Raw genomic sequence first — 15,053 nt, 5'->3', positions numbered from 1 at the left:
CGTATTTCACTGAGCATAATATCCTCTAGGCGCATCCATGTTGTTGCAAATGGTAAGATTTCATTCTTTTTTGTATGGCAGAGTAACACTCATTGTATAAATGCACCACAGTTTCTTTATCCAACCATCTATTGATGTGTAGTTTGGTTGTTTCCATACGTTGGCTGTTGTGAATAGCACTGCAGTAAACAGAGGGGTGCATATATTTTTTCGAAATAGTATTTTGGATTTCTTTGGATAAATACCCAGGAGTGGAATTGCTGGGTCTAAGGTGGTTCTAGTTTTAATTTTTTGAGGCACTTCCATATTGTTTTCCATAGTGGCTGCACCAATTTGCAATCCCACCAATGGTGCACACGGGTTCCCTTCTCTCCACATTGTTGCCAGCACTTGTTGCTTGTTGATTTATTGATGACGCCATTCTGATGGGATCTCATTGTGGTTTTTATTTGCATTTCTCTGATGATTCATAATGTTGAGCATCTTTTCATGTGTCTATTGGCCACCTGTATGTCCTCTTTGGAGAAATGTCTCTTCAGGTCCTCTGCCCATTGTTTAATTGGATTGTTTGTTGTTTTGGTGTTGTATGATATTTTTATAAATTTTGGACATTAACCCCTTATCAGATGTATCATTGGGAAATATCTTCTCCCATTTGGTAGATGCCTTTTTGTTTCTTTGGCTGTATACACCTGAAACTTATATAATGTTATTAACCATTGTTATCCTAATACATTTCATTAAAGAAAATGATGTCTTCCTGGTAGGACTTGTGCTTTGTACAAAGGTCTCTGAGTTAACACGTATGCTCACTCAAGCCCCAGAGGTGACCTTCATAAATACTACCAGGAAGAGCCAGGGTGGGAGTTACCAGGCTCTGCCTGTGCGTGTAGAAACTGATGCTGAGATGTGAGGACTTGCGGTGAGGCCACGCGGTGAAGGGTGGGGCCCTGATTTGAACCCAGGTCTGCCATTCCAAAGCCAGCTCTTGTTGGGCGGATCTCCGATTGGTTGGCTTGTGCCCACTCCGGAGAGGACCAGTGAGCCCAGTGGGAGCAGCCTCATTGGAGACATGAGGACACGGAAGTCACTGTCTGCCTCATGAGCTGATCTGTGTGTGGGCCGAGAGTCCTGGAAAGGGAAATGGACCAGTCTGGACTGGGGTATAGATGGGTGCAGACCTGTCTGATGGGTGCAGACCTGTCTGACAGGTGCGGGTTCCTCAAGGAAGCTGAGGGACAGGTCCCAGCAAGGGAGCTGGGGGGCATCAAGAGGCAGGGACCCCAAGGTCAGTGTGACACTGTGTGGGCTCACATGAGGGGGTGTGAGCCCCACCTCATGCTCAGGTGCTTTGAGAAGGCGAGGGAGTTGCCCAGAGCCCAAGAACTCTGGGTTGGAACCAACTTTACAGGAGCTGATTTTAACAAGTTGAATCTGTGTCCCTACTGGCTTGATAGGGAGTAAAGGAGTGGAGGTCATTCTAGCAGAAGCCTCTGGAGTGAGGCTCAGGACCCGTGAGTGGCCAGGAGCCATGGTGGTCAACACAGCAGCAGGACAAAGGCTGGGGCCAGCACACAGGCTCTCTGGGCTGTCCCTCCCCACTGGTGGGGCGGGGGGGCCTTCTGACTTACGAAGGAATGCTGTGGCTGCTCAGGCAAATTCGGGGAGGAGGATTCTGGAATATACTGCAATATTTACCGGTAAATAGCAAGGGACTCAGCATCCAGCTCTGGGTTTACTATTACTCTAAATGTGATGCGTTTTCACACAGTGCCATGAGAAGCCCAAGCTGTATTTCAGCGGCAGTAGGAGAACCCCGTTGATGCCACCAGTCTACAGCGTGTCCTACTGCGCCCGAATTTTAAATCATAAGGTGACTCCTACACACATGCTTGCTTGGGTATTTCTTTCATCAGATTGGTTTCCCGCTAATACTGGACTGGGGCTCTGTTCTCTGAAAATGGGGTTTTGGATGCGGGAGCAAACTCGTGTGGAACTTGGAACTCAGGAGAGATGGCTCTGAAGAGGGGGTGAGGATTGGGCACTCCGTTCCGGGGCAGCCCCTAGGAAAGTACTGGGACCAGCAGAGACGAAAGCCCTGGGAAGGGGCAGTGAGGCCAGACCGGGAGCAGGAAGACGCCAAAAGCAAGCTTTACCCCCTCGAGGATTTGTGCTGGGCTCGCTTTCACCTCATTCTTTCAAACATCACTGACTACCTATGAGCCAGGATTGGAAGAAGGAGGGTGGGAGGAGAGAGACATGAAAAGGAGCTGTCCTCTCTCGCTAGCTTGAAGGCAAGCAGCATAAGCCACCGGCAAAAGTAACCCTACTGTGCAGTTGGCAGCACCCAGAGCCCCTAGGAAGCTACAGGAAATGTGTGACAGCACATCTGGCTTGGGCCAGTGCTGCATCCCGACAGAGGCGGAACTGGTCCTATTTTGACAGGTAGTGGTGGGAGGTGAAAGGCATCCCAGGGAGAGAAGACAGGAAGGGCAAAGCAGGGAGGTGGACTACGAAGGCGTCCCACAAAGAAGCACTGGTTCATTTGCACCCGTGTGTGGACTGGGTAAAGGTTTCGCCCGTAATCGGAGGACATTTTACGAGCGTTTTTCTTTCGGTGGAGAATTGCCTGTATTTTTGCCTTAGTGTATAGAGTGCAGCTGTGTGAGTATAAACTAACAATGGCAATGATGATAATAGTCATAATGGTGAGAATAATGTAAACTGATCAAGTTGGAGAGAGCCTTGAATTGCCAAGTTTGGTTTTCTTCTGTGGGCAGACGTCACGGACTTGACTGTTTCCCCCACCCCCACCCCATCGCTATGTGTCTCATTATACTTGAGGTTTTGACTCTTCGAGGACATGGCACATCCCACCCAACCCTGAATAAGAACAAAGTTGTAGGAAGGAACATCCAAGAAATAGTTTATTCTGAACAAGGAACAACACCAACTTGAACAGAGTCAGGAAATCCAGCGTCTCGTGGGCTACTTCCAGCTCCTGCCCCTAATTCATGAAGCTCGCCCACTGAGAAACTCCTAAGTGCTGCCAGGGTCATAGTGAAGAGAGAAGCAGCCCGGTGATTTCCTGGAGGGGACAGGACGTGCCGATGGGGCATGAAGAATAAAAAGTGTGTAAGCCGAGTAGACATACGTGGACAACACCATGTAGAACTAGCCTTGGTTCAAAGGAGGAAAACAATGACCATTAAAAAAAAATAAAACTACAAAACCACGCCATACATTAAAATGTCTCTTAAGAAATCTAAGAGCTTGACAGCCCCAAGGATTGCCTTATAATGTAACAAGGGAAAATTGGAAGTTGGATGAAAACAGAAAACCACAGTTGGACATCGACGCGGATATACAGATATTAACGACACCAGGAAGTGCAAAGAACCCTAAACACCAGGCTCATTTCCACCACTGACCAGCCCACAGAGTGAAACAGGAAAGTGTCTCCAAGCAATGAAGACGCTGCTGACCGAGTGGTCCCCTTCAGTGAGCGGGTGCCTTACACGCAGGAGCTCACGTCACCCTCAAACCACTTGCAAGGGAAGTTTTATTTCCCCCACTTTTAAAAAAGGAAATGGACGCTCAAGTGATTAGGTGATTTGCCTAAGCACTTCTGGGTGGGGAACAGCAGGGCTGGCTTCTGAACACAGGCCTGACTCCAAGTCTAAGCTTTTCCCCGGTGCTACAGCATCTTCCAATTCAAAGGCAAGCTGCTCCTGAACAGACCGTAGTCCGTTTGCGGTGTGAGCCCACTATCCTCCTAGAGTAAACTTTCTATATAATGACTCGTGCTTCTGAATTTACCAACATGGAACTCCTCGTCCATGGCTGGTGGGGACCCGCTCTGACAATCCCGATGAGATGACTTTATACCCTTCCCAGGAGAGAAATCCTGGAAGGGGGGTGCAGAGTCAGAGGTCTGCCTTTGGGAGCTCTGGTGACACTGTAGGAGTTACTGACTGATGGTCAGCAACTTGACCTTCTGAATTTGCATCTACCTGCCATCCCAGCCCTGGGAGTGGCGTGGGGGTAGGGTCCTGCTGAAATTAAAAATGGGGTTAGGAGGTTTTCTGTGAACGAAGGGAGAAGTGCTCCTGCCACACCAAGACCTTGGGGACCAGGCTGGTCTGCAGGCCATGCCATCTTGGAAGGTCTAAAGACTGACCTGGCAGAGAATGCAAATGAAGACACTTTCGGTTTTGCTCCAGGATTGGGGAACGGTGTTTCCACGGGAAGGGCAAACACATCAGATGTTTATTTTGCCTTTGAGCTCCATTTTGGAGGCCACTGCCTACCGAGCCAGGGTGGACCAAGTGGCAAAGCTGCAGCGTGCTTCGGGGGATGGGACTGCACGTCCAACAACACGGTTATATTTTGCACGTGTAAACTAGTTTATAAATGTCAAAGGTTTGGCGAGGTTATTGGAGTCTCCTAATAACCTTGCCATTCGAGGTGGGGCAGAGAGCTGTTTAACCCCTTTGGCAGATGCAGAAAACTGAGGCACAGGAAGGGCATGGTTTGTCCAAGGTGACACAGGGAATCATTCTGGCAGCTGGGACCAGCACCCAGGCTCCCCAGCTCCGAGCCCAGGGCTCTTTCCGCATCTGATGTTGTCAGGAGTGAGACAGGGACCGTCGTGGCAGAGAGGGGCTCTGGTGGGTGGGCAAAGGTGTGCACCGTCCGCGGGGGCAGCCACAGGCCCGCGGCGCTGCCTTAGCTGCTGCAGCCGCGGGAGCAGGCGTGGGCCAGCACGTTGTTGTTGCGCCCGTCCTGGAGCTTGCCCTGGGCCTGACTGCCGGCGGGGCCCTCGGTGTCCAGGAGCTGGCCGCTCTGGCCCTGCTGTCTCCTCAGCCTGCACGCAAAACAGCACAGGCCTGAGTTAGTGCCAAGAGCAGGGACACCCCTGGGCAAGCACAGTGACTGAGTGAGGGGCTCAGAGTGACGTCCGCTCACCTCTTCCCCTGGCCGGGGAAGCACAAGCACAGGGGTCCAGGGTGCTGTGTGTGCCCTGTGTGGGCCTGGGGTCACAGGCCGGCTCAGGCGCACTCAGGTGAGCGACCTGAGCCTCAGTTTCTCCATCTATAAAATGGAGATGATAGTGCCTGCCGCAGGGCTCCTTGTGAAGTCTCCCGGCGAGCGTGGATGTAATCTGCCTGCGCTCACAGTCAGTAAAGGTGCTGAGCCCCACACATCGCTCATCCGTACACTCATACTGAATGTCTACTGACGGAGCAGCCACCACCAGGGAGCAGAGGAAACGCTGGCGAGCAAAGCAGTGGTGTTCCCCGTCCTCGTGGAGCTTACCACCGAGTGGGGAGAGGGACACTCATTAGATTGTCCCACAAACATCCCAACAGGTGGCACCCAGACTTACAGACTAGCCCGTGAGACTGACTCTGCACCAGGCATTACGTAACAGCTGGCCCCAGGTCACCTTCCACGATCTGAGATGTCAGCATCCCTCTTTTTCTGATTTTCAAGTTCAGGTTCACGCACTGTCCCACAGCCGTCCCTGCATGCACGTGATGCAGGCAAACATGAACTGGAGACACTGAAGGAGGCAGCAGGAAGTTTGAGAGCAGGGAAGAACTCAGCCCAAGCCCCGACTCTCAACTCGGGCCACGTGGGTCATGCTGCTCTCTTGTGCCTCAGTTTCCCTATCTAAAACTGGGGATAATACCCTTCACTTGGCAGGAGGCTAAGGGAATGAGAGACAATGTGTGTGAAGTCTCCAATGGGTGTGAAATAATACTGCAGTTCTGCCTGGTTCTGAAAGACACAGGATTTAGCCAGAATACACTTTCTACATTAGAATGTTTGGTTAGACAGAACAGACTTATTGCTTGATTTCAATGAAATTTGTGTCCTTGTCATATGCAGGGCACCGTGGATGACTCCCAGATGAATACAGTAGGCCCTGGCCTCTGACAGATCCCAGGTAGGTGTGTGTGTGCATGTGTATGTGTGTGTGTGTGTGCGTGTGTGTGCGTGTGAGTGTGTGTGTGAAGTGTGGGGACACACTTCACACAGGGTGGGGACACGGGTACTGGAGCGAGTCCTCAGGTAACTGCTGAAGTACCAGCAGCAACAACTGTATTTGATGAATTTGGGGGCTATTGCCTCCTGCAAGGACAGGACCAGGTGTGCCGCCCCTCTGCTCCTGAGGTGGCAGTTCTCAGGGAGGACGCCTGGGACAGGTGGTCAGGGTTAAAGTACATCATCCTGGTGGAGGGGGGGCCAGGACTCCAAGGACAGAGCTGAGATCTAGACGAGACATGTGGGGAGGGAGGATGGAACGGGAAGGAAGGAGGTGGCCCAACTCCCTCGGCAAGGCTGGGAATCTTTCTCCCTGGCCCCTCGCTTCCCTCCCCTCCATTCGAAGACACTGAGGCACCTCTGGAGAGAAAATCAGATCAAAACTAGGGGAAAACTCAAGTGACTAAGAAAAGAAATGCTTTTATTTGCAAAGTAGGACATCACTCTTGGGTTCACAACTGTAACGCTGCACAATTCTCTGGGTCTATCGCATGATAAAGATGGATTCCTGTAAGATTTCCTTTTAAATGCCCCAAAGCTGGGCTTTTCTATTTTAAAAGAGCATATGTACCCAAATATGGTTATTTTTGGAACCAGCACCACTATCTCTAGACTCCTGTACATTTCTAATTATAACACAAAATAAAACTTCAAAAGCTGCATAGAAAGAGGAGCATCGTGACAAGGGAACCCCAATGAGGGAGAGACAGACTCTGAAATCCTGTGTGGATCAGAGAAGGCTTCCTGCAAGAGGCAGCATTTGAACTGGATTTTAGGGATTGGTATGGAATGCAGACAGCTGGAGGGAAGGAGGGAGAAGAATTGAAATGAAGGGACACCGGTGAGGGAAGGTCCAGAAAGTGGAAAAGAACTGCAGTGTAGACCAGAGTCCTTTCTGGAACTGACGTTCAGCCAGTTTGCCTCCCTCTTTTGGCCAGAGCTATTTTAAGGAGTAGAATTAGCTGTTTCAAGTCTCCCCTCCTCTGTGGAGGGTCATTTGTAGAATAGCGTGACCACGAGGACAGGAAGCCCAGAGTAGTGACTTAATAAGGTGTGGGTCATGCCCCTTGTAAGTTACCACCAGGTTCAGTGTGAGCCATGGAGGCAGAATTAAGAGGGAAGGACCTTTCTCTGGGCATCCACCCATCCACCTACAGCCTACAGAGCTGGAATTCTACTACAGTTCTGGGAGGCTCCAAAGCCTTCATTCTTCCTGTGCATGTGCACTCCCACCCACCCACCAATCATTCATCATCCATCCACCATCTTCTCACCCATAAATGGATCCTCCCATCCACCATTTTCTATCCACCTACCCATCTATTTATCTATTTGCCCATTCATTTACCTCATCCATCCGTCCAACTATACATCCATCCATTCCCATATGTCCATCTACCCGTCCCATGCCCACTTCTACCTGTCCACGCTTAACTCACCTGCCTACCCATCCCTCACCCACCCACTCACCTCATACACACACCCATGCATTTATCTACCTCATCCACCCACCCATCCATGTAATTGTCCCTCCAATCCCCTATATCCATCCGTCTACCCTCAACCCCACCTGTCCACCCCACCTACCAGCTTGTCCACCTACATATTCATTTGTCCACCTCAAATGCACCCACAATCCATGTAGTCACCCTTCCATCCATTTATTTATCTCGTCCATTCATCCTTCATCCATCTATGGCTATATACATACATCCAGCACCTTCCTCCATTTACTCATCCATCCATCCATCTGTCCATCTCATTCATTCACTATCTGCTCATCCACTGATCCCCATACCTCCCTACTTAGCCACCCACCATCCATCCACCACCCTTCTGCCTGGCCTCTCATCCATCTGCTCACACACTTCCATTCATTACTGTCACCCACCTACATGATCAGTGCGCACCCCCCTCCCTCCCCCATCACCCATTCATCCCCCTATTCTTCCACCCATCCCTTCCACCATCACTAACAGCGTCCCAGGCTCTATGTGTCAGGCTCACAGCCGAAGGGGGTGAGGAGCAGGACGGAAAGCGGTCAACATCCTCTCGGATGAACTCTCTGCTGGCAGGAAGCAGTAAGGGCTTGGGCTGAGAGCCAGGCTGTGTCCATCCCTGGGTCTGCCACTGACTAGCAAGGAGACTTCGGGAAGCTGGATTCAAACCCAGGGCCTGTCTGTGTCCACCACCCCTGCTCTTTCCATTGAATCCCATGCCACTCAGTGCTGAGCGCGGCCCTGCAGAGAAGAGAGCCTGGAATGATTTCTTCATGCTCTGAAGGAACGAGAAAGGCTCACATCGCTCAACTAGGAATCCATGAACCAAGACGGAGACATGAAAGCATTATGGTCGGCCCGAGAGCTCACTTACATGACGAGCCCACCGCCCAGTTCTCTATGGCTCAGGAGGAAATGAAGAAGGATTTTACATATCCTACTAGGCGTAGCTCAACTCTACCGGTGCAAACTGGCTAGTTATCGCTGCAAAGAGGGGAACATTTAATTTTCTCAGCCAACTTATCAAATGAATTGTCAGCTTTGTAACCAGAATTCTGAGTGACAGATGTGAGTGCTCTCAACCTCCCGAAACCAACTATCAGATGCCAAAAGGAAGTGTTCTGTGACAGCCTCGGCCCATGGGACTAGGACACATCGGAATGCTGTTTGTGAGCAGGGTATTTGCACAGGTTGGCTAGCTCGTCTCAGCTTCCCTGGGGGAACGGAGGCCAGTTGTAATTAAATGGGTCCTAGCTGGGACAGAAGTTCGATTGTCATTTGCAGACTGTGGTCTTTGTGGACGGAAATTTGCATGAGTTAACACGTGTGGAGCTTTTTCTCGTATGCCTGAAGGAGCTGGCATAGGTCAACCCTGCAGCCAAAACTGGTCAAAAATAGGAGGACAAGCCCCACGGTGCATTTCTCAAGCTAATGGACGCCTCAGCTGCCGAGGCCTTCAAAGCCTGGCCAGTGCCAGGAAGTGGACGCTCCACCTGGCTCGGTGGTGGCTGAGACCATTAACCAATCATAAGCTGCATTTCCAGAAAATTAGTTAGTGCTACTTTATAATTTTGCTCTCCATTTAGAAACTGAGGTCCAGAGAGGTCAGACCCAGGGCGTCCCCTGCATGTCCCCACGGTGGTCCATGTACATCTGCATCCCAGCACTGTACCCCCGCCCCTCTCCCCCTCCACCCCCCTACCCCCCCAGGCTGTGAACATCCTGAGCACACAGGTCCTGCCAGATCCACTTCCGTTTCCCCAGGCCTCAGTCAGTCCAGGATTATGGCACAGCACTACTGTCAAAGGACTGAACGGAAATCTATTGGAGCAGAGGCATTCGACGCCCAGCTCGTGTACCCCTTGGCACTTCATGCTGATGACAGCTTCCTCTTGAGACGCTTGGAGGGGAACAGCTCTGCCCGAGAGCCCTTTGTGGCTGAGGAAGCACACTTGGCTCGTGTAGGAGGCAGGTGGCTGTGCGGGGGGTTAAGGCTGTCGAGGGCTCAGAGTTGCAGATGAACGGTGCAGAGCAAGGGAGAAAGAGGGTTGCAGTTTTCGACGGGGATGCTTGTGGCTCAGCTCAGAACCACCTAGAGGACGCGTGGTTCAGGCACGCTGGTCTCCTACCGAGTGCTCTAGCTATGAGGCACCAGAATGACGGAAAAGGCAGATTCCCGGGCCTATTCTCTCGGCCTCTGATTCAGAAGGCTGCTGTGTTAGTGTCCTGGGGCAGCTGTAGCAAAGTACCCCTGTCACTGACAGAACAGGCGTACAACAACAGCAATGTATTGTCTCCCAGTTCTGGGGGCGAGAAGTCTAAATCCAGGTTGGTTCCTTCTGGAGGCTCTGAGGGAGACTCTGTCCTGTGCTGCCCCTCTAGGTTCTGGGGGCAGCAGGCAACCCTAGGCCTGTATGCATAAGTACTGTCCCTGCCGCCATCATCACGTGGCCGTCTCCCCCTGTCTGTCTCTTCCCTTCTTACAAGGATGCCAGTCATATTGGATTAAGGGTGCCCTACTCCAGTATGACCTCATCTTAATTAATTTTATGCGTCCAAATAAGGTCATATTCTGTGGTTCTGGGAGCTCAAACTTCAACATAACGTTTTGGGGGACACCTGCCTCATGAATTGACTTCTCCCAGGCATTTTTGCAGATACAAAACCGCAGCAGGGAGGGCCATGGTGGATGCAATGTGGCCCCCTTCCCAATTCCACCATGGAGCAGCGATGGGGCTTGACATGGAGGGGACAATGGGACACTCGGAGAGCATTCTGGGGGGACACGGCTAAGCCCTCCCCAAAGACACTTTATACGACAGGTGGAGAGAGGCTGGGGGAAGGGCGCTGCTCCCAGCACACCTGCTCTGACTGGTAGCCTGTCAGCCTTCAGAGCCACTGGCGAGCCCCTCAGGTGGGCAAAGAGGTGGGGATGAAAGAGCGACCCACAGGCAGACCCCACGGCCATCTTCTTTCATGCCTTGCGCTTTTTGCATAAGCTCATGCTACTTCCCCCCTTTCTTTATGTTGCCAAGGCCTGGTAACCATGCCAGCCTCACTTCACAGCCCTGACCACAGCTCTCAAAGGGGTCCTCAGCACAGCTGGACGATCCCACTACATTCCCCTAATCCACTCACTTTTCCGCGTGAGAAAGAACAGCGATTTCATTGACGCAACTATGTGGTTGTGTTTCTGCAAACACAGCTCAATGCAGCCCCTAAATGACACAGGGGGGGACACCTCGTTTTTGTTTTCTGTGAAGAGGCAACATTTGGATTCTTCAGATCCCAAAGTGGAGCATCGTCTGGCACACAGCACAGTGTGCAGTGTGACTGCTCTCCACTGGGGTTCCTCCCTGCCTCAGCGCTCGGCCCTGTCACAGGCTCACGGAGGACCCTTTAGTCCACGCCTGCAGAAGAGGACCCAGGCAAGGCTGTCTGGGGTCCACCATGACTCAAGGTGGAAAGCGCCCAGGATGGTGTGAGCAGAAATTCTCAGGCCGGGGAGGCACCTGGAGCCTCACAGCTGGCAGGACTGCAGCGACCTGTGATGAGCTCGGACCCACGCATCACGTCAGCGCCTCCTTCCCCGAGTCTCACAGGCTGTGGCCACAGCGGCCCTTCTGGTTCTGCGGGCCAGATTAGGGGGCCGAGGAGACTCACCCAGTGGGTGAGGCGGGCTGCCCTGGCCACCAGGGTAAATGACAGGCTGCTGCCTCCTTCCCCCTGCCCAGTTCCCACTGGGAAAGGGGCCCTGCCCACCAGCCGTGGGCTGGAACCCAAACAGCCATGCCCCGGAAGGATCCCTCACCTACTACGGCCCACTGCCTCACAAGCTCCAGGAATTCAGACGCCTTAACCAGCTGCAGGCCCTAGTCTGCCACGTCACCTCGCTGCCCTGCGTATCGTCCTCGAGCTGGACTGCCACGCCTGTCCCCTCCTCACCCTTCAGGACTCAGCCGGGTAGCACCTCAGGAAGCTTCTCGGACATCCAGGCTGCGCCCGGCGCCTGGTGTGAGAGCGCCCACCAGCACTGCCCTTTGCGGCTGCACGTGCCCCTGTGCCGCTCTCATCTGTGGAGTACCGGTGACTGATGGGATGCACCTGACATTTATCCCGCTGCCCCTGCAGGTGGGCAGGAAGCATCCCAAGGCCCGCTCAGTGTTGCTCAAAGGGGCCGATCTGCTGTCAGCCCTGCTGGCAGGACGCTGGCTCCCACCCCATGAGCCACCGTGCTGGAGGCCTGGCCCTGACTCATCAGTGACAGGGGGTGACACAGTAACGTGGCTGGGACCAGTCCGGGGCCCGCTGCTTCCTCTGCTGACCGGCCCCTGCGAGGGCAATGCTGCAGCCAGCTCAGACCCCAGCTGAGCCCCTCCCCACTCAACCAGCCCATGATGCTGGGGTTCCAGCATGGCCACACCCATTGACGAACAATAATAATAACAGCGATCATTTTCACGAGTTCTCTGACCAGGCCAGGCATCGTATCAACAGCCTCATGTGATCTTAGAGCCACCACATTGCAAGGCGGTGATTTCCATTTTGCCAGCGCTGGCAAGGAGGCTCAGTGCAGGTAGGTAACTGGCCTCAGGTCACTCTGGCCCCCCGCAGAGCCACGACTGGACCCCAGGCAGATTTACTCCTGAGCTCAAGCACTTCACCACCTGCCACCTGCCTGTCTGAGCCAGCTTTCCTGTGCCAGCTCGGCCTGCCCTGCTGTTACTTCCCCATTGCACACGAAGACCCTGCGGCTCGGGGAGTGCAAGCTAACACCTTACTCAGCCACACAGTAGAGGCAGGATTTGAACGTGGGGTCCACCTGCTGCTCCCCAGCCAGCATCAGGGCTGGCTTGCCTGGGGAGCAGAGAGGGCGGTTCTCCTCAGGAGACATGTGGTTCAGAAGGGCTGTGCCAGGCAGACGCGGGGCCAGACTTACTTTTCTCTGTTGAACACTATGAATTCCTTCCGCACCGTTTCCAAACACTGCTGCAGGTGTCCATTCTGTTAGAGAGCACAGACAGGTGGCTGTAAGTGATGGGGCCTCCTCAGGGAGCCACGACGAAGGAGCGAGGACGAGCAGAGACTGGTCTAAACGGGACGGCGGATGCTTGGGGCTGGGGACCAGCTAAGTGGCGGGAGCAGCCCTGACGTACGGACGGCTGTGCCAAGGGGAGCCTGGCAGGCAAGGAGACATTCTTCTCCAATTTAAGCCATTAAATCCAACTTGAAAGCTATGTTAGAATGAAATGTAGATTGAAAACCATGAGCTTGGTTTCTCGATGGTGGGAATATGTATTAGGCCTAACTAAGCATGACGGGGTGGGAAAGACATTTTCACCATCACGCAAAGGTGCTCATTCTCCTTAAGGATAGGTGCCAAGAGCCACCAGTCTCACCGGGGCCCTGTGACACACGTCCCAGGGGCTGCCTGAAGGCCGGGTGCATGCCACACGTCCGTGCAGGACCCGCCACTTTGCGCCTACTAACGCGCACACACGCAGGCGTTTCCAGGCCAACTTCTGCGCTAGACTCAGCGGGCACAGGGCTTGGGCTCCACGATGCTTGCAGGGCCTACAAGGATGTTTTAGTTCCTTTTGCAATAAGCAGGAAAAACATTAACGCTTAGCACTGAAAGTTATATGCCTCTTCATACCAATGCAGTCATAAAATATAATTTAAAAAGTATTTTCATGGAGGAAGGGGCAGCTGTGGATTGTATTGTGCCCCTCCCTCCAAAACATATGTGGAAGTCCTAACCCCGCTGGAACCCGTGACTCTGACCTTATTTGGAAACAGGGTCGTTGCAGCTGTAACTAGTTGAGACGAGGTCACACTGGACATCACTGGGCCCTAGATTCAATGAGTGGTGTCCTTAAAAGAAGGCCACGTGAAGACACAGAGAGCCATGGAGAGGAAAATGCCCTGTGACAATGGGGGGACAGACTGGTGTATGTGTGCAAGCCAAGGGTGTCAAGATTGGCAGCCCCCACCAGAGACTGGAAGAGGCTAGGAAGGACCCTCCCTACAGCTTTGGCGAAAGCACGGCTGTGTCGATACCTTGATGTTGAACTTCTGGCCTCCAGAATCGTGAGAGAATAAATTTTGCTTGTTTTACGCTACCAAGTTTGCGACATATTGTTACGGCAGCCTAGAAAATGAATAGAGCAGCCCCTAACGCCAGTGTGTCCAGGGTCCCACGAAAGTCACCATGTGGCCCTGGCTGCGTCCGGAGCATGACACCGTTCCAAAGGCTGCTCAGCACAGTGCTGATGTCACCCGGCATTGTGCGACTCTGGCCTGGAGAGGCGTGAGGTTTGTGCACGGGGGCAGAGATACTAACTACCAACGATTAGGTAGTTAGATCCAGATACGGCATCTCCAGTTCAGTTTTGTGCTAGAAAAGACCACTTGTTGGATGGAAGCATCTATTTACAGCAAATGGGGGTATTCGGACAGGTGCAGTGACATGCCTCCATTTATCTAAAGGTGCGCCCAGGGGCGTGTAGGGTCCCTCTCCGCCGGGGGTCTGCCCAGGACGGTGCTCACCAGAGGACAGCTGTCCTTCGTGCCGTCTCGGGACCTGTTCTTCGCCAACCTCTTCTTCTTTTTGTGAAGTGGCTTGGATTCAAGGATCATTTCTTCCAGTTCAAATGTGGGATCACAATTCAATCTCCCTTTCTGAAAGGAAAACACGGTTTGTCTCTGTTCCACCTATGACTGCATTTTATTTTCATTCATTCGTTCATTCAATTATTCATTCCAGTAATGATGCTACGACTGCGGGATACATCAGTTACATTTTTTTTTTCCCCTGATGAGGAAAAGCAACTCATTTCCACTGCCCACATCCTTCATTTATCCCCATTCCCCCCGGGCAACCCCACCGTCAATATCCACGCATTTTCTTAGTCTCCTTCCTATGTATGTATGTTCATTTCATGAGTTCAATTTTCCAATCTGATATTTTCACGTATTTTTATCATATGCGCATTCTCACGTCATTACTATCTTTTCTGTAACTATCATTTTTAATCATTCAGTTTAAAAATGATCACTCCATAAGGTATATGAACGTCTAATCACTATGTTATGCACCTGAAATTAATTTAATATTGTATGTCAACTGTAACCGAAAAATAAATTTGAAAAATAATCTTAAAAAGGATTAAAAATGCCATTTGTAATTAAAACCTGCCCAATCCGCCACCCTGGTTTTCTGTTTCCACTGCAGCGAGAGCCAGCGGACCCTCAGGCCTGGCCCGGCTCCAGGCTGGGCCCTGCCCACTGTGCTCACAGGGATGCTGGTCTCTCTGCCTTCCAGGCCTTGAACCTGAGACCCCAGGGGCCTTCTTCCATCCTGTGACCCAGCCCAGGATGCCAATCCCTTCAGGCAGAAAAGCCTAATAGTTATAACACCAACAGCTCAGAAGGTACAACTTCTCCCAATGAGCAGGTTGGATTTCATGCCCAAGTCTCTCCTGGCCTGATTTATCTGCCATT

The 15,053-nt window shown here is 52.2% G+C and overlaps 1 protein-coding gene across 2 annotated transcripts in view; it reads right to left on the bottom strand.

The window, feature by feature from the left end:
• Positions 1-2,909: 2,909 nt before the first annotated feature.
• Positions 2,910-15,053, bottom strand: part of STK32B (serine/threonine kinase 32B) — a 263,966-nt gene continuing 251,822 nt past the window's right edge. Inside the window, exons 10-12 of one of the 2 annotated variants that reach the window (XM_074321189.2) lie at positions 14,100-14,231; positions 12,490-12,554; positions 2,910-4,867 (exon numbers count right to left, since the gene is read on the bottom strand). In XM_074321189.2, coding sequence (XP_074177290.1) covers positions 4,729-4,867; positions 12,490-12,554; positions 14,100-14,231 — 336 coding nt within the window. In that variant the 3' untranslated portion in view covers positions 2,910-4,728. The remainder of the gene's footprint in view (positions 4,868-12,489; positions 12,555-14,099; positions 14,232-15,053) is intronic. The other variant, XM_074321198.2, reaches the window with a different exon arrangement.

Source organism: Rhinolophus sinicus, chromosome 1 (genome assembly GCF_057876585.1).
Source record: "Rhinolophus sinicus isolate RSI-liver-muscle chromosome 1, RSI-T2T, whole genome shotgun sequence".
NCBI classification, from domain to species: domain Eukaryota; kingdom Metazoa; phylum Chordata; class Mammalia; order Chiroptera; family Rhinolophidae; genus Rhinolophus; species Rhinolophus sinicus.
The sequence above is the reverse complement of the archived record's forward strand: the minus strand, read 5'-3'. Positions and strand labels throughout refer to the sequence as shown.